This window comes from Coregonus lavaretus, assembly GCF_964263955.1.
Source record: "Coregonus lavaretus genome assembly, chromosome: 10".
Lineage (NCBI taxonomy): Eukaryota > Metazoa > Chordata > Actinopteri > Salmoniformes > Salmonidae > Coregonus > Coregonus lavaretus.
The window spans coordinates 30,769,598-30,788,798 of record NC_139997.1 but is presented as its reverse complement, the minus strand read 5'-3'; the positions used below and the strand labels follow the sequence as shown (position 1 = coordinate 30,788,798).

Here is a 19,201-nt window from a genome sequence, read left to right as displayed (position 1 = left end):
CAATGCCGACCGCAGTACTGCAGGCATTGTTAGCAGAAAACATGTAAATAAATAAAAAATGTCAAAGACAATCATGGTACCAATAATAGCTTCTAATACACAGATGTATGTCCTTGAACCGATTATTTTAAAATCGCACACAGAAGAAGTTATAGGGATAGTGGCGCTGCTAATGGCAACCTGCAATACCCCGGTCAGCCTTTAACTTGAGTTACTCAACGAGAGGGGGCAGCACTGAGCTAGCCTGCAACATCACTTCCTGGAGTAGCTCATACTGCTCATGTTATGTCTCTATGAGACGCCATCTTAACAGACTTTATTTGGCTTCAATGCGCTATTGTGTCTTCACATAGGAATGAATAGTGCCACGTGATCGATGGCATTGTCCATTCATATATACAGTAATTGGTTTTAATGCAGAGATAATCCATGTCGTTAGGTAGGGACAGACCCACACACAGCCCTCAGGCTGGCTAGACTACAGAGGTTCCTCTCAGTCTAAACACACACATACGCACGCACACTGGAGGGGGCACATTACCCAGCATGCACCACTGCTCCATCCACACAGGGGGTAAAGCCCATTTAACTTGATCAGATGTCAGCATCCTGAAAATTAAATGACGGAAAAAAATAAGTTCCCAGGGATGTTTTGTCATTTAAATATAGACAGGCCTGTCTGTGAATTTCCATCAAGGAGGCAAATGGAAAACTGGGTATTTTTCCTCCACATACAGCAGAAGTCAGAAAATAGCCCTCCTCTTCTGGCCCATGCTGAGGGGAGAGTCTCGTCTCGGGTCGGAAAACAAACTGTAGCGGGGCCTCGTTGTTCTCTTGGCTGGACTTAAAGGAGCTCCTCAGAGCCTCACCAAAGCATGACGGGAGGGAGACATCTGGGGTAGGTGTTAGAGAGGGAGAGAACGTAACAGTGTTTGTGTCCTAATAAACATACTATTTCCTCCAGTGCAGTGAACCCTAGGTAGGCAGAGGTCCAGGTCACAGAGAGCTAGCGAGGTACTGGGGTGTAGTGACAAGTAGAACACCAAACATAGGCGAGAACGTAACATTTATGTTTTGGTGACTATGGGAGCGTAGCAGTGTTTGTTTCCTAATAAACATACTTTTTCCTCCAGTGCAATGAACCATGAGTACTCAGAGAGAGCTGGCTAGGTACTGGGTTGTAGTGACAGAGGACGTTAGCAGTATTAGAACACAGGCACCAGAAATGAGGCTTTAGTGTCTCTACTAGAGTGCAGTCTTCTATATGATATACAGAGTGTGTTCTGTGAGGGTCCATGTGATTGTGTCCATGATACGTGTATTTGAACACTCATTGCTCTTGTCGTACCTTCTCTGTCTCCTACGAGGCCATGCATTGATGTGGCTTGTGTAGAGACTATAACTGTACTCTCTTTCTCTGTGTATTTCAGCTGGACCCTCAGACAGTGCAGTCCAAGAACTGGCACATGGACGTCATAGAGATGAACGGGGTAAGGGACTTTTTAGGAACATTTGGGGCCAGTTTCCCGGACCGAGATTAAGCCTATTCTTGGACTAAGACGCTTTTTCAATGTTGAATCTGGTACTGTCAGTCATTTACACATCTCAACCCTGTTAATAGAAGATGACTGTTAGGGATTAGTGTGTGGATATTATAACGAAGCTTGTTGTTATAGTTGGCCAGGGCCATGCAACATTATCTTTACGAGTTTGGCCAACTCTCTGATTGCTCCGGAACACAGTGTTTTTAAACAGCCGTAAAGTTTAAACATCTAACAACGCTGGATCCACTTACACTCCTGGATGTTGTGAAATGATCAAAAGAAAGCACTTGGAAGCTGTGTATTTTAAACAGTTTAAAGTAGGGACTGCAGATTAGCTATGTAGCTAAAAGCTGGTGCAATGTTTGCTGTTGATGGTCCCTGTCAAATTAACCAATAAATATGCAGCTTGTTTGACACTTTGTATGTATCGTCTCCCGCAGATCAAAGTGGAGTTCTCCATGAAGTTTACGAGTCGGGACTTGAGTCTGAAGAGAACGCCCTCCAAAAAACAGAGTGGGGTGTTCGGGGTCAAAATTAGTGTGGTGACAAAGTAAGTCATGTTGATTTTTTTTATTCAAACATAACTGCAACAACATGATACATTTTTACACTTCTAGCATTAGCATCGCAATAAATTATTGTTGACAGTAATCTAATTACAGTAATAATACTGCAATATCAGTCCTGATGAATATTGGTTGTCCCCCCCAACAGGCGCGAGCGCTCCAAGGTGCCTTACATAGTCCGCCAGTGCATTGAGGAGGTGGAGAAGAGGGGAATCGACGAGGTGGGAATCTACAGGATCTCAGGGGTGGCCACCGACATCCAGGCCCTCAAAGCAGCGTTCGACACCAGTAAGAAACACTCATACTACGAACACTTCAAAGCACACCTCAGTCTTCATCAACAGAGAGAGGATTTTTACATTTTAGTCATTTAGCAGATGCTCTTATCCAGAGCGACTTACAGTTAGTGAGTGCATACATTTTCATACTGGTCCCCCGTGGGAATCGAATCCACAACCCTGGCGTTGCAAGCGCCATGCTCTACCAACTGAGCTACATGGGACTATATTTCCTGGCCATGGGATCTGACCAGGCATACAGTGAGGGGAAAAAAGTATTTGATCCCCTGCTGATTTTGTACGTTTGCCCACTGACAAAGAAATGATCAGTCTATAATTTTAATGGTATATTTATTTGAACAGTGAGAGACAGAATAACAACAAAAAAATCCAGAAAAACGCATGTCAAAAATGTTATAAATTGATTTGCATTTTAATGAGGGAAATAAGTATTTGACCCCTCTGCAAAACATGACTTAGTATTTGGTGGCAAAACCCTTGTTGGCAATCACAGAGGTCAGACGTTTCTTGTAGTTGGCCACCAGGTTTGCACACATTTCAGGAGGGATTTTGTCCCACTCCTATTTGCAGATCTTCTCCAAGTCATTAAGTCATTGTTTTGGGTCATTGTCATGCTGGAATACCCATCCACAACCCATTTTCAATGCCCTGGCTGAAGGAAGGAGGTTCTCACCCAAGATTTGACGGTACATGGCCCCGTCCATCGTCCCTTTGATGTGGTGAAGTTGTCCTGTCCCCTTAGCAGAAAAACACCCCCAAGTTTCCACCTCCATGTTTGACGGTGGGGATGGTGTTCTTGGGGTCATAGGCAGCATTCCTCCTCCTCCAAACACGGCGAGTTGAGTTGATGCCAAAGAGTTCCATTTTGGTCTCATCTGACCACAACACTTTCACCCAGTTCTCCTCTGAATCATTCAGATGTTCATTGGCAAACTTCAGACGGGCATGTATATGTGCTTTCTTGAGCAGGGGGACCTTGCGAGCGCTGCAGGATTTCAGTCCTTCACGGCGTAGTGTGTTAACAATTGTTTTCTTGGTGACTATGGTCCCAGCTGCCTTGAGATCATTGACAAGATCCTCCCGTGTAGTTCTGGGCTGATTCCTCACCGTTCTCATGATCATTGCAACTCCACGAGGTGAGATCTTGCATGGAGCCCCAGGCCGAGGTAGATTGACAGTTCTTTTGTGTTTCTTCCATTTGCGAATAATCGCACCAACTGTTGTCACCTTCTCACCAAGCTGCTTGGCGATGGTCTTGTAGCCCATTCCAGCCTTGTGTAGGTCTAAATACTTATTTCCCTCATTAAAATGCAAATCAATTCATAACATTTTTGACATGCGTTTTTCTGGATTTTTTTGTTGTTATTCTGTCTCCAATGTTCACATAAACCTACCATTAAAATTATAAACTGATCATTTCTTTGTCAGTGGGCAAACGTACAAAATCAGCAGGGGATCAAATACTTTTTTCCATCACTGTAACTCTGGGCCCTATATATAGACTATAACCAGGGCCATGAGTTTTTCCTGGTCAGGTCACGTTATCAGGAATAACTCCAGACCCCTGTGAGCTGTCCTGTCATTCCACTCTTCCCATCCTCCCTGTTGTACTGTGGGCCGTGCCGGGATCAGTCATGGCAGAGGGCCTTCAGCCTGGCTATAAACAGAGATGGTTGTGGGAAAGGACAGGAAGAACACAGGTCTGAGGAGCTGCAGCTGTCAGCTGTGTGTTGTCCTCCCTGGGAGTCCCAGAACCAGAATGTGTCCCATATGGCACCCTATTCCCGATATAGTGCACTACTTTTGACCAGGCACCATAGGGCTCTGGTCAAAAGTAGTGCACTATGTAGGGAATAGGGTGCCATTTGGGACATATCCTCAGTCACAGCCCCTAGACCAAACCAAATGCATGAGTGTCTCTCTGCTGTGTTCATGTCTCACTGAGCTGAGATCTCTGGTTGTTTGGGTTTGTTGCCTGTTATGTCATCTCTGGAGCCAGAATGATCAGTTTGTTGGGATGATACACTTCCCTTATCTATGTTTTCTCCCCCCCCCCCTCTCTCTCTATCCCTCTTTCTCTCCCCTCCAAAGATAGCAAAGACATCCTGGTGATGTTGAGTGACATGGACATCAATGCCATCGCGGGGACGCTGAAGCTGTACTTCCGTGAGCTGCCAGAGCCCCTGCTCACTGACCGCCTGTACCCAGCCTTCATGGAGGGCATAGGTACGACCTCTAACCTCTAACAGACCATATAAATTAATACATCTCAATGCAATACCATATCAATACAATTATTATGCATCTCAGTGGTAACAGATAGAGGGGTTATTTCTTTTTTTATTAACAGAAAATGATACATTGACAAGACAACATTGAAAGGATTGTTAATTTTTGCCCCTTAGAGGGGTAATTCTTAACTTATTTGATTCTCTTTCCCCTCTCCTCCTGTATCCTCCTCCTGTATCCTCCTCTTCTCTGCAGCTCTGTCGGACCCTGCAGCCAAGGAGAACTGCATGATGCATCTGCTGCGCTCTCTGCCTGACCCTAACCTCATTACCTTTCTCAGCCTGCTGGAGCATCTCAAGAGGTACACACACACACGTGTACACATAAGGGGCCAGTAACTACTACTGGTGACAGTTTGGGCCATATTAACTGGCAGCCTAATACGTTCAGAGTGGGCTTTGGAGGAGTTCTGGGCAGAATACTGTCCACGTGCGAGTGGTTCTTTAAGCCTGCTATAAAACTGTAGTCTGGAGAGCTTCACATTCAGCTCCACTCTGCCTGTGGTCATGAGATATGCTCCTGCTGCTCTGACCGCACCACACTCATTAGCCACTGACTGATTGACCCAATAAGACAGAGGACAGAGGGAAAAGTCATCAGAGTGTTCAGGCCAGACACTGTGTGGTCAACAGAGCTAACACACACACACATCAAGCCCTGGAGAGGAATCAGCATCAGTCTGCACTGGGCCTTTTACGCCAGCCCTGTTGTGGTGAGGTTAAGGAGCTAGACTGAGGACCTATGGTCCAGTTGAAGGAAACACATTAAAGTCAATGAAAAAGGACTTCTCTACTGCTAAAATGACTTCTCTACTACTATTTTGTCTTTGAAAATAGCTGTGATGGTTTTAGATGGCCGACCATGTGCTACTTACTTGGAAAGGCAGTGTGTAACCACATTGGATGACATCATGGTGGTGCCTGTTAAAACTGCTTTCAATTAGAAGGCCATGGTAGAGCAGGGCCCAGCCCAACCACAGACTGGTAACCACTAGCATGGGCAGGAACACTTAGGAAACACTAATGGGTCTCCTCCTATCACTCACATCTGATCTAGGACTAGCTGTCTGTCATCAGCTATAGTAGTAATGGCCTGCGTGGGGACTTATTCATACTCTGAGTAAAGTTAGATTTCACCACCGGACTTTTAAAAGATCAGGTTTATGTGTTTGTTATGGTTTCCTACCGCAGGGAAGACAACATTTGTCTGAGAGTATATTATTGTCATCTAGCTCTACAATGTGAACTAGAGGGAACTAAGAATAAGTTTAAATGTATAGTGCTGCTGTGTCAATTTCAGTTACACATTACTTCACTCTCACGCCTCCTCACAGAAGTTAGTGTTTGAAAAGAACGCTTGGAGCCATGTGTATCCCCAGGGGAGGTGCTTTATAGTGTGTATCCCCAGGGGAGGTGCTTTATAGTGTGTATCCCCAGGGGAGGTGCTTTATAGTGTGTATCCCCAGGGGAGGTGCTTTATAGTGTGTATCCCCAGGGGAGGTGCTTTATAGTGTGTATCCCCAGGGGAGGTGCTTTATAGTGTGTATCCCCAGGGGAGGTGCTTTATAGTGTGTATCCCCAGGGGAGGTGCTTTATAGTGTGTATCCCCAGGGGAGGTGCTTTATAGTGTGTATCCCCAGGGGAGGTGCTTTATAGTGTGTATCCCCAGGGGAGGTGCTTTATAGTGTGTATCCCCAGGGGAGGTGCTTTATAGTGTGTATCCCCAGGGGAGGTGCTTTATAGTGTGTATCCCCAGGGGAGGTGCTTTATAGTGTGTATCCCCAGGGGAGGTGCTTTATAGTGTGTATCCCCAGGGGAGGTGCTTTATAGTGTGTATCCCCAGGGGAGGTGCTTTATAGTGTGTAAAGCTGTGACAGTGTAAAGGGTAGTGAGATCTCAGAGGTTGGCACGCAGGAAGGTCCATAGAGAGAAATCAGATTTCTACCTATTGGCAGGCCTGAGGTCAGTTCACAGACCTAGCGCTGGGTCAGATTCCACCCTACTGCGCCATGGAGACATTATTATGGCCTGATCCCAGTACAGCTCTTTAACACCCAGCAGTACACTGTAGTCAGTCAACAGAACGTACACAGACTACTCTCATAGACACGCTGAGGACACCTGCTGGACGCTCTGGTGGATTTCAAGTGTGACATGAATGGCTCTGCTGTTGCTATGGAGAACATTTATATAAGTTACAGCAGATGGTAACTTAGTTCAGACATGGTCCTTGTAGAAGAAATACATACAAAACACACTGTGCTGTACTGACAGTGATTGCTTTGGAAAAGGGGTTATCATAGTAACAAGGCCAGACCAGCAAACATGTCGCATGACTAGAAAAAGAATTAATACTGCTCTGTCCCTGTGGTCACTGTAGTCTGACTGGTCTATCTGTCTGTTTTGTGTTTCAGAGTTGCTGACAATGAGCCCATCAACAAGATGTCCCTCCACAACTTGGGCACAGTGTTTGGCCCCACCCTGCTCAGGCCCTCTGAGTCCGAGGTCACCAAGGGACACATCACCCTGGCCTCTGACATCTGGTCACATGACGTAATGGCACAGGTCAGTGTGACTTGGGTGCGTATATTTGTGTCCATCTGTGCATGTGCGTTTGCTTGTGAGAATGTAAGAGTTAGCTAAGGGGGATGTGTGTTTGAACCGTGTCAGTTTGGTCTGGTCTCCCAGCTGTATTTGGACTATTTGGGAAGCCCCTCCTGGAGCTCTGCCCGGTGCTGAGCGAGAAACCCCTTCCTGTTCACAAATGACTTATTCTAGGCCGTATATAAACAATGACTACTGTAAATCACCATAAAAGCCACAACACTAACAGTAGAATGCCATACTTCATCATTACTGTAAAGAATGAGAGACAACTGTTTGTGCAGTGGCTTATTACATCTCCATATGTTTAGTAGATAGATACTCATACGGATACTCAGATATCATGGAAAGATGCTTACTGAGTCACCTTCTGAGTCATGTACAGAATGTGTAGGTCACATGGCCTCTCAAAGCGCCATATCCTAGTCCTTTTTTGGTTATAACTATGATAATTGGTATTTAAATGAAACACCATTGATTTTAGGCTAAAGCTCTTTCTCTCTCCCCATCTCAGGTCCAGGTGTTGCTGTACTACCTGCAGCATCCTCCCATCTCCTTCGCTGAGCTGAAGAGGAACACACTCTACTTTTCCACTGACGTTTAATCGCTTGGGGGTCCGGAGCGAAAGACTCAACAGCAAACCCCCCCCCCCCCCCCCACCCCACCCCCATACCACCCAACTCCCTACCACCCAACTCCCTTTTAAAACTGTACAGCCCCCCCCCCCCCCCACCCTTCCCTACTCTGAGAGATGGAGTCAGACGTGGATCCCATAGTCACGTCTTCTAGTGTCAGCGGAGATAGAGCAGCGGCCCTTACATTACAGTACGTCCATCTGGTGAAGAGCAGGGGTGGAGGGAGCAGCTGACCTCTGACCTCTGACCCACAATACCCCGTCGGACAGCCACTAGTCTGGGACCTCTCTTTCTATCAGTGAGGGGTTAGAGGTCAGGGTCTGGTGTGTTACTGGGTCACTGTCGGTTGTTTGGTCTGTTGAGTCCTCCAGAAACCAGCTCAATGATCCCGAAGCTGGTCTGTTACTTACTGGACTTTCATCTCTTTTCTTTTCTTTTTTTATTTCAGAGGCATTCCAAGAAAATGGCATTTACATATTTTATAAATATTATTTGTTCAATAAGTCCTTTGTTTCTCTCTGGCTTTGTGCATGTGACAGAGGAGGGCTGTGTGTTTATGTAGAAGCGTGTCAGAGCATGTGTGTGTGTGTGTGTGTGTGTGTTAAAGCAAAGTGCTGAGGACTGTTTGCGTTTGCAAGCCGCCAGTAAAGCCATGTCAGTGAATGGCCACCGTCACATTTTCTCTCCATGTGCAAAGACTAGAGAGCACAGCCCTCCCTCTGTGTGAGTCTTGGCCAAATTCGCCCTATTTATTATAAATATATATATATATATATTAAGTGTGCCTGTACAGTCCAGGAGCCGGTTTCCCAAAAGCATCTTAAGGCTAAGGTCATCGTTTGAACCATAGCCTTAAGATGCTTTTGGGAAACTGGGCCCAGTACAACTAGAGAATTGCTCCAAGGAGTCCGTTGTTTGAAGTTTTCAGGTAGTGATGATTTTGTTTTTGTTTAAGTTTCTCATTCACAGCCAAGGTTGGCTGAGCTGTACTGAAACGATCACAGGAACACAGTGTACAATCTGACGGTTGATTCTGAACCACTCTTTAAAGAAAGAAACATCAATCTGTGAGATGAAGGTTATGGGGAAAAAAAATCGAGCAACTTTTTGGAACATTTGCTTTTTTCTTGTCATTCCATTGCAAGCCTGTTCCTAGTGTCAAATGACACCAGTTATAATCTATAGGATTATTGTGTAGTTTATTGCCCTTATTGCATGTTCAGCTTGTCAATCAAATCAGGCTGGGTAACAAAGGTAGGTTGTCACTGTTAGTTTGCGGCACCGGCAATCACCTCCCATCAATGCTGTACAAATTCAACCTTTCTGCTATGTAGCCTGTGACATATCTTAAAATAAGCACTGTTAGATGAGTCCTATTTGATATTTTTAATATAAGATTAAAAGAAAATCAAAAAATGTTGTATTTTACTTTGAGTATACTGTATTAACAAGGGTAAATGTCGATGTGAACTTTTTTCTTTTTTAGTAAAATAAATAAAAGTCTACCAAAACGATGTTTTGTCATTTTCTTGCACTTTAATTGCAAGTACTTCATATTTCTTCAAACTTTTTTTTATATTTGTGTTTTGTTTGGTGCAGCATACTGCACTTTGGGATAGTTGGGAAGTGACAGTCATATATTGGAATTTTATCAGTACTGTGCAGACTCAAGATTGCGGTGCAAAAAATAAGGTATTCTGAATCTATTGCGCGTGCAGTTAGCAAACAAGTCATTAGAATTGAAAAATGAAGACAAAATGGTAGCAATTAGCAGTGGTTTGTGTTTTTATTGATAACCAGTCCTGTAATGCAATCTGTCTCAGACACATAGAACACACAACTCAGTTCATATTATTCACCACAATTAATTAAATGTAAAACAAATGTAGATCTTAGGGTCATGGCAAAATGTCCATCATGACCACCTAATCACCCCCCTCACCTCCACCTGATAGCTGATGTGTGGTGAGCATTCTGGCACAAAAATGGTCGCTACGCATTGGTGGTGGATGAGGTGAGGTTCCCCATTACTATGTAAAGCTCTTTAAATACCTCAGTTGGTAGAAAAGTGCTATATCAATCCAATCAATTATTATCTGGGTGGGCAGTTCCAGTCTGGTAATGCATTTCTCAATTACTCTAAATCAATTTACACTGGTGACTGATAATTAATGGCTACTTTGCTGCTTGGTGACTTAAGTTTCAGTTAACTATAAATTGGATGGATTCTGTAAAAATGTACATATGTCAGTGTCACCACATGTTGCTTTTATAGTAAGGCTGTTTGAGTCAGAATGTCAAAACATTGGGAACGTCCGAGCGGATCACTTTTGTCAAGTCGTTGACCACCGCCTTTCAAAGTGTGCTGCATTCTGGGGCAAAATAATTCTGACTTGCGCCTATATGTCGACTGCATGAACTTTACAAAAATAATGTGATCAAAGGTAATTAAGTTTTGACTTCAAGTTTCTGCAGTTGCTCTTCCCCAACTTCATCCTGCAGCCATTACCTGCATTGTGGAAGGCTCTATTGTCAACCAATCATTAGGGTGTTTTTGTTTGTCCCATGCGAACAAAGACATGACATACCAATTCATGGGTACAATAATATACAAATACAGTGGGGAAACAAAGTATTTAGTCAGCCACCAATTGTGCAAGTTCTCCCACTTAAAAAGATGAGGCCTGTAATTTTCATCATAGTTACATGTCAACTATGACAGACAAAATTTGAAAAAAAAAATCCAGAAAATCGCATTGTAGGATTTAATGAATTTATTTGCAAATTATGGTGGAAAATAAGTATTTGGTCAATAACAAAAGTTTCTCAATACTTTGTTATATACCCTTTGTTGGCAATGACACAGGTCAAACGTTTTCTGTAAGTCTTCACAAGGTTTTCACACACTGTTGCTGGTATTTTGGCCCATTCCTCCATGCAGATCTCCTCTAGAGCAGTGATGTTTTGGGGCTGTCGCTGGGCAACACAGAATTTCAACTCCTTCCAAAGATTTTCTATGGGGTTGAGATCTGGAGACTGGCTAGGCCACTCCAGGACCTTGAAATGCTTCTTACGAAGCCACTCCTTCGTTGCCCGGGCGGTGTGTTTGGGATCATTGTCATGCTGAAAGACCCAGCCACGTTTAATCTTCAATGCCCTTGCTGATGGAAGGAGGTTTTCACTCAAAATCTCACGATACATGGCCCCATTCATTCTTTCCTTTACACGGATCAGTCGTCCTGGTCCCTTTGCAGAAAAACAGCCCCAAAGCATGATGTTTCCACCCCCATGCTTCACAGTACGTATGGTGTTCTTTGGATGCAACTCAGCATTCTTTGTCCTCCAAACACGACGAGTTGAGTTTTTACCAAAAAGTTCTATTTTGGTTTCATCTGACCATATGACATTCTCCCAATCCTCTTCTGGATCATCCAAATGCACTCTAGCAAACTTCAGACGGGCCTGGACATGTACTGGCTTAAGCAGGGGGACACGTCTGGCACTGCAGGATTTGAGTCCCTGGCGGCGTAGTGTGTTACTGATGGTAGGCTTTGTTACTTTGGTCCCAGCTCTCTGCAGGTCATTCACTAGGTCCCCCCGTGTGGTTCTGGGATTTTTGCTCACCGTTCTTGTGATCATTTTGACCCCACGGGGTGAGATCTTGCGTGGAGCCCCAGATCGAGGGAGATTATCAGTGGTCTTGTATGTCTTCCATTTTCTAATAATTGCTCCCACAGTTGATTTCTTCAAACCAAGCTGCTTACCTATTGCAGATTCAGTCTTCCCACACTGGTGCTGGTCTACAATTTTGTTTCTGGTGTCCTTTGACAGCTCTTTGGTCTTGGCCATAGTGGAGTTTGGAGTGTGACTGAGGTTGTGGACAGGTATTTTATACTGATAACAAGTTCAAACAGGTGCCATTAACACAGGTAACGAGTGGAGGACAGAGGAGCCTCTTAAAGAAGAAGTTACAGGTCTGTGAGAGCCAGAAATCTTGCTTGTTTGTAGGTGACCAAATACTTATTTTCCACCATAATTTGCTAATAAATTCATAAAAAATCCTACAATGTGATTTTCTGGAAAAAAAATCTCAATTTGTCTGTCATAGTTGACGTGTACCTATGATGAATATTACAGGCCTCATCTTTTTAAGTGGGAGAACTTGCACAATTGGTGGCTGACTAAATACTTTTTCCCCCCACTGTAAATGTCATATGAGGCTCACTGCACATGATTTCAGTTTGTTTGTGATATGGGTGTTAGAGACATGTTTATTTCTACATAAAGAAAACCTTTTATAAACAATGGCAACACTGCCATTGATCTGAGCGTTGCTGTTGGAAACCACAGTGTCCGGCTGTCACTGATACACCTTCCTCGACTTTTGTCATTACCACTCAAACGGGCACATTGACTTGGATTCAAACTCTTTGATGGACTCAAACTTAATTTCACCCACAAAAATTAAATGAGAGAATAGCCAGCTTTCATCTTCAACCAAAATATATGGACTGACACTGATTAGAGGTTAATCTCAATGACGTTTAACTTATTAAAGACAGCATATCAAGTGGGCCACATAAGTCTAGACTGGCCCACCCAGTATGACACCACTGTACGTACAGTGTCCAGGATACAGTCAACAAAAGGTCAAACGTGGAATTGTCCAAGTATAGACAATCCTCATGATCAGATCATGGATGTTTTTTTTTCTTTCCATGAGGTATAAAGTCTGTTTCTGGTCCAGAGGGACAGTGATCCCTCAACCATAGTCCACAGAGGTACAGAAGGTGCCCTGGTTTTCACCGAAGATAGTACTCAATGGCAGCAGAGAAGGCAGCGAAACCTCCACATCCCAGCACGCCAGCCTTCGCCCCAGCTATAAGATAGAACGGAGATAATTAGTGCTAGAAACAATTATCTTTCAACAAAATGATATTAATGCATGGGACATTTCAACTGACAAATTAAGTAGATAACTCACCACGAAATCCTATTGCTCCCCCAGTAACACAACCACTGTAGACAGCATTCTTCCAGTCTGACTTTCCCCTGTGCTGTAATGTAAAATACACACAACAAGGGGGCAGTATGAGACTGACGACAAATACACAGTACAGTATTTCCACTAGATATCTTCACAGTTTCAACAGACCTGAAATTCCGAGATCCGACCCGGGACCGTGCCCTAAATTCTGACTTTTGTCTCGGATCTGGGTCGGTTCTAATATAATTGCCACAGGTCTCAGGAATGTGCAATTAAAATTGATTTACCGACTGGACCCGATTGGGCCTATCCTCTTAATTGAATGTTTGTGTGAAGAGAACTGCGCAAGCTTGTTATCTTTGTCAGCCAATTGCAATTCAATAAAATATATAGCTTATGTCCAGCTGAAACTGGTTCCGGCTGCTCACCTCACGTGCGCCTGCTGCCGAGGAGAAGGAGCGAGTAAAAGGAGCCTTGGCCTAGGCTACTGTTGATTGGACAAGTTTTTATAATGTAGTGGACAAAGAACATTGGCGCGACAAATGGACTTTGTGAAACTCGCTATTCAGGTTTGATGCAATTTTCTACCTTTTATTTGTTTATTTTTGTATTTATTACCAGTTGTTTAGTCATTATTAGTATTGTAAATTAATATTTAAATCATCTAAACCAGTTCTTTAAATAGCCTATGCAAAAAGTGTTTTGTTTCACTTTGATGAGACATTTTCATTGGCTAAATGAAGTTATTTTGTGATCCATATTTACTTTAAGGTTAAAAGTAGGCCTGTTGTAAAATAAATAGCATTAGCCTATTGCTGTCATTTGTTGGGTAGGCCTTTGTTGGCTTTTTTTTTTTTAAGGTTTCATTCTGTTGAGCAATTTTCATTGGCCAAATTGCTGCAATATAATATAATTACCGGTAGGCATACTATGCTACTCGCACTCAAACCATGAAATGGAAAGACTACTATTTTCCCTATAAACAATGACTTGACTTACTTTTGATTTTACCCTAATAAAGTTAAGCAACTTTTGTGAAGGTTTGGTGTGGTATGGCAATTATTAGGCTACTGCAGGTCTATGAAGGTAGTGCGCACCAGCACTCCAACTGACTCCGACAGTTGAACTTGAGTTGAGGAAGAATGTTTTAGGCCTACCTATGTTACTCCTTTAATCTAACAATATAATACTTCTCTATATGAAAAATATTTTGATCAAAAATTAACAAATTAGCATCCTTCTGTACGCCTATATCTGTATAGCAGTAGTAGCCTATTTTATTTTACCTTTATATTATCAGGGAGTCATACTGATACCAAGGTCTCTTTTACAGATGAGTCCTGAATTACATAAATTACAGAAAATACACATTAATCAATCATCAACCTATCTGACAAGTAGGCCTATTTATGTCGATGTCGGGAACATATTTTTAAAATATTAATATCATACATAGGCCTATATGCATGCAATGCCCTGATGCATTTAGCGCTCAAATCTCCGACAGCTGAACCGTGAGTTAGACTATTATTGTTTTAGGAAAGTAAAAACCAATAAAAACAATAGACTATAAAGTTTTGAATATGCTATAAATCGAAACAAAACAAATAGTTTTTGTAATTTGTTGTAGGCAGTTAAGGACACGTAACTGTGGATAATTTGGCTAATATCTCTTATTTATTGATGGCTCTTTATTGATGCTCTGGCAGTTTATTTTTCTCGCTCTTCCTACTCTCAGATCTGAACGGGTCTCTCGGCTCCGAACCAGCATGGTCCTTTTCGGAATGGGTCTGACTGTCCTCGGGTCCATTCGAAGCAGGCCTCAGTTTATTTATTTATGCATATCGGGTCAGGTGGGAAAGACACAGATACATTTCGGATAGGGTCCAACTTTTTGGACCCGTGAAGACCTAATTTCCACAGATTTTTCACATTCTCTTTGGTATTTTCCAAACCACAATTACATGTTCACGGTATTCATTTCATCAACACCCATTAGCCTAGAAGATCAAAGTTCCCATGATTTGTTGAACATAACTTTTTGTGGTTTGTGCTTACATATGATTTGTTGATGATTGATATGCAAGACAACGTTAAGGTCCCGCAAGTTGTCTAAACATCACAGGCTGTCTCGTGCTTGTGATGCATTTACACGCTTGCCAGAATAAGGATGGACCCAGTGCTGAGTTTCAATATATCTGTAGTTCCACCAGTCCACTGACAATCAACAGACTACTTTCACTTTGCTACTCTCTTAGTTAGCATATTATTATTTCTGATGCATTTTAGCAGAAAAAAAAGAAAGCGTCAGAAGACAACCTACCGATTCAATTATGCACTCTGTGCAGGAGAACATTGCCCCAATAACAGCAAAGTTTTTGGCGTAGGACATTCCCCTCTGGCCCATGTCTTTGAGAACCTCTCTGGCCGTGGGTGTTCTCATGGGGTCTTTGGGGTCAAATCCCACGTTGGTGTCTATACCAGCCGTGAACACACCAAACGCTCCCCCAAGAACAAACCCTTTAGAGAAAACAGTGTCACAAGATTGTGTTAGCTACATCAACTATGGAAATAGTACTGTTACTAGTATACCTTATTGTGAGAATGAGCAATATCATAGACAGCAAGGGAGATTGCTAAGCTACCAACACATTAAAGATCAATCATTTGGAACAACTGTGTGCATTATAAGTAGTCGGCCTCCTGCATGCAGAGAGAAACTACTAGTTGCAATCAGCTGTCACCGTGGGGTATTTATTTCCAGTAGCTACACCCCCAAAACACAAATGCACCAAGCACGTTGCAACTTATCCTCTATTGCTCGGTCGTCCATGGATGGACAAATCTAGAGGCTAGTTGCAACTATGAAGTGTACAGTAACTCATGCAAATGCATGACACATTTGTAATATCATCGACAATAGTGAAAGACTGGCTAACCTCCAACACAGGCCAACACCGCCTTGAAAGCACAGCTCTCCATTCCCCGTTCGATCATCTTCTGGTCGTCGGTTTTCATGGGATTGGGAAGACCCCCCATAACGGTCGGATTCAGATCCTTAATTGGCCTCTTCTCCCCGATGAGGTGCTCCAGGAGCATGCTGTACTGAAATGTTGAACCTTCATAGCTCCGATCAGCCGAGGTTGAGGCTTGAGTGTCCGACACAGGGGCATTTCCACTATTCACGGTCGCCGCCATGATGTGTGAATGAGTGTGTGCGGCTAGTAAATTCAATAGGTCATTATAAACGGTAGATTCACCAAATGTATGACAGCTTGAGGTCAATTATATTTATTCCACATGAAAAAACTATGAAGTTAATGGAATAACGGTCCCAGACCAATAACATATACATTCTGTTTTATTATTTTAGAAAATGTTTGTCAATATATAAGAATTACACTTTTTTACTTGCGTTAGCATGCAAGTGAAGTGCAAAGGAGTCTTCCTATATATATTAGCAGATTCGACAATGTCAGATCACAGAGTTTCTAAATACTGGAGATGTAACTGACCTTGAGCATCACAAAAATGCTAAACATTTTTATTCACTGTCTTCATGAATGCTATCTTGAATATAACCATATCATCTTAAAGTCTTAGATCAATATTGTCACACTTCTCATTTGACTTGAACATATCTGTACGTTTAGGCTTTAATTTAATCTCTGCAGGAAATAAATGAGGAGGGTGTCAATGTAATACAAATGTTATCATAAGGAGAAGATAGTACTCAAATGAACACACTATTTAAATACGACACTACCCAGAAGTCTTTGTAGACGCAGACACTGCACCAAACTCGCGCGCTCCACCTGCAGGCACATCCACGCGCGACGGGAGCACCATCTTCGACATCATCACACCAGCAGCATCAACTAGCGCACCAGCGGCAGAGTTGAAAAGAACAGGTGAGGGAAATGTTTATATTATTTTGCGTTGTTTGCCGAAAATATATATGTTTCGAAACAGCACTGATAATAGTCACCTTTTTTACTATTTATTCATAAACGTTGCTCAAGTTTGGTGAGGCTGTGAGAGAGTCGTAATGAAGACAGGTTGGCTAGCAGTACAGTAGTTAGTGCACTTTACAGCAATCGCTGTTTTGATGTTGATCAACGACAAGGTGTTTGTCTCGTGACAGCCACTGTACCATCTGTGACTATACCCTCAGCTCATGGTTATTTCATGTTAACCGGTGTTTAAAAAATGTATGCTCAACTCGAGTCGACATCTTCAGTGCCACATATCTTACAGTTAGAGAATGCTGCAGTAAGACAGACTTCTGTGATGGTAAAGCTGAGTCAGCCGAAGACATCTGTCGTGAATGTTTGTATACTGGGTGCAGGTGGATACATGTGCACTGTTACCATTGTGGACTCTGGTGCCTCTTCTCATTTGTATGTCTCTGTTTGAAGTTCAACAGGATGTTGCTTTCTGTGTCTGCTGCAGCTGCCTCGACCTGTACATCTGGTTACATAGAAAAACACCCTCCTACTTACTTCAATAGGCTTGCTCCTCCAAACTGACTCAGTGACTATGCAGCAACAATGAATGACAAATACATAATTGATTGCACATAGTGATCACCAATTAGCAACTCTTCCTGCAATAATTTCTGCCAGATGATAGATAATTTTATAAATAGATCACATCACACTTTCACAATGAGTGAGTACGATTATGAAGCCCAGAGTTTGATAATCCTTTAGTAGACACTTTCGGTGTCCATGTAGCCTATAGCCTAATGCCCAAGTGCTTATACATTGCTTAAGAAATCATCATCCAATCTATTATGTCATATACATAGGCGTAATTAGGCCTACATATTTTCTGTTGTGATTTTAAGTTAACACATTTTACAAATGTGTAATTACAGTGCTCAACAACTGGACTGCTGCTTTAGAAAGCCCTCCACGTGCTACTGTTGGTTACTGTACGGCTGCCATTTGTTCCTAATTAGGGGTACAGTATAGTGTAGCAGCCAGTAGCTAAGGCTTTGTTGTGTTTAGACTAGTCTTCTGTGAACGTTTGCTGTTTATTTATTTAATAAATCCCTAAGTGGTTCATTATCGTCGTTATGACTGAACTACTGTGTGCTGTACTGGCTCTACCACAGTCAGCTGCAGCCCTATTACATTTATCTGCTTATAAACAACACAGTCAAAGCATTCAGGCTCAGTCAAATGACTGTCTCAAAACGATGCTTAGGCCTAAACTCGTAAACTGCTGCTATTTTGGTGTTGGTTTACTGTGTGTCATAATGTAGCTCCATTCTCATGTATTTTATTTGACTCTTCTTGTGTTTCTATTTTATTTTGTATTATTATTATTAAACTCTGCATCGTTGGTTAATGGCTTGTAAGCAAGCATTTCACAGGAAGGTCTACACCAGTTGTATTCGGCACATGTGACAAATACAATTTTGATTTGATTAATGAGAAAAATAGACTTATGGGAAAGTTAGCCTAGCCTAGTGACTAGACCGCTATTCCAACTGTTTGATTTGATTACATTAAATGTTTTTAAGAGGTAAACAAGCAAGCACTGGGTCATCATGTCATTTGTCATTCACACACAGACATTTATACTGGAAGGGGATAGGCCTATATAATGGAAAACAAATCGACATCTTTCAGTTCTACACTCCCTTATTCTTTCTTTGATGGTACTAAAGCAATATAAGGGAGAAAATAACTATGAGTAAAACATTCCTCCTCTTAAAGTTATGCAAGAGCTATTTGTAGGTAATTACACCCCTTGTTTTTCATGGCCAACCTTCCAAGAAATAGAAATAGCTAGAAGAGATCTGTCTTTGGCTGATGGCTGGGCTGCCTTCAGAACACACTGACAGCTAACTCATGACTCTCAGCCAGGCAGAGAGGCTGTCCTTTGTCAACAGAAGGACCAGGCAGATCCCAGGTAGAACCCTTTTGGGTTCCGTGTAGAACCCTTTCCACAGAGGGTTCTACATGGAACCCAAAAGAGGTCTACCTGGAACCAAAAAGGGTTATCCTATGGGAACAGCCGCAGAAGCCTTTTGGAACCCTTTTTTTCTAAGGCCTTACATGGAACCACACAGAATAGTGCAGTAGCCTAAGTACACTAACAAGAGAGCAGTAGCCTAGTTGTGGTTTAATTTTGCATTCTGCTTTTATTTTGCATGTGGTTGTATCTTGCATTTCATTCTCAGGAGAAAAAAGGTCCCCATGTCATACAGACAAGTGCTTATAAGTCCTCTTAGTGTTTTACTCCATCTCTCTCTGGGCTTCGATGAT

The 19,201-nt window shown here is 42.6% G+C and overlaps 2 protein-coding genes across 2 annotated transcripts in view; one reads left to right on the top strand and one right to left on the bottom strand.

The window, feature by feature from the left end:
* The window catches only part of LOC311135730 (active breakpoint cluster region-related protein-like), a gene marked incomplete at its 3' end in the record, with an annotated part of 228,826 nt that extends 220,921 nt beyond the window's left edge, over positions 1 to 7,905 (top strand). The window contains 7 exon segments of the mRNA XM_084169757.1: positions 1,431 to 1,490; positions 1,985 to 2,094; positions 2,259 to 2,398; positions 4,501 to 4,635; positions 4,894 to 4,999; positions 7,112 to 7,262; positions 7,816 to 7,905. Coding sequence (XP_084025883.1) covers positions 1,431 to 1,490; positions 1,985 to 2,094; positions 2,259 to 2,398; positions 4,501 to 4,635; positions 4,894 to 4,999; positions 7,112 to 7,262; positions 7,816 to 7,905 — 792 coding nt within the window.
* A 1,798-nt stretch (positions 7,906 to 9,703) lies between these two features.
* Positions 9,704 to 16,134, bottom strand: LOC311135559 (mitochondrial import inner membrane translocase subunit Tim22-like). The gene is made up of 5 exons (XM_084169571.1): positions 15,863 to 16,134; positions 15,247 to 15,443; positions 12,921 to 12,993; positions 12,056 to 12,815; positions 9,704 to 10,649 (listed from the first exon to the last, which is right to left on the bottom strand). Exons 1-4 carry the CDS (start codon positions 16,119 to 16,121, stop codon positions 12,739 to 12,741), a joined length of 606 nt encoding a protein of 201 aa, XP_084025697.1. The 5' UTR covers positions 16,122 to 16,134; the 3' UTR covers positions 9,704 to 10,649; positions 12,056 to 12,738.
* Positions 16,135 to 19,201: the final 3,067 nt, after the last annotated feature.

Bases quoted from the DNA above. Each gene is read 5' to 3' on its own strand.
- LOC311135559 (XM_084169571.1), bottom strand. From the start codon at position 16,121: ATGGCGGCGACCGTGAATAGTGGAAATGCCCCTGTGTCGGACACTCAA. The intron at 15,444-15,862 runs GTTAGCCAGTCT...TTTTCTCTAAAG, and splicing joins GGTGTTGGCCTGTGTTGGAG to GGTTTGTTCTTGGGGGAGCG. The intron at 12,994-15,246 runs GTAGGTTGTCTT...TTTACATTACAG, and splicing joins CAGAGTGCATAATTGAATCG to CACAGGGGAAAGTCAGACTG.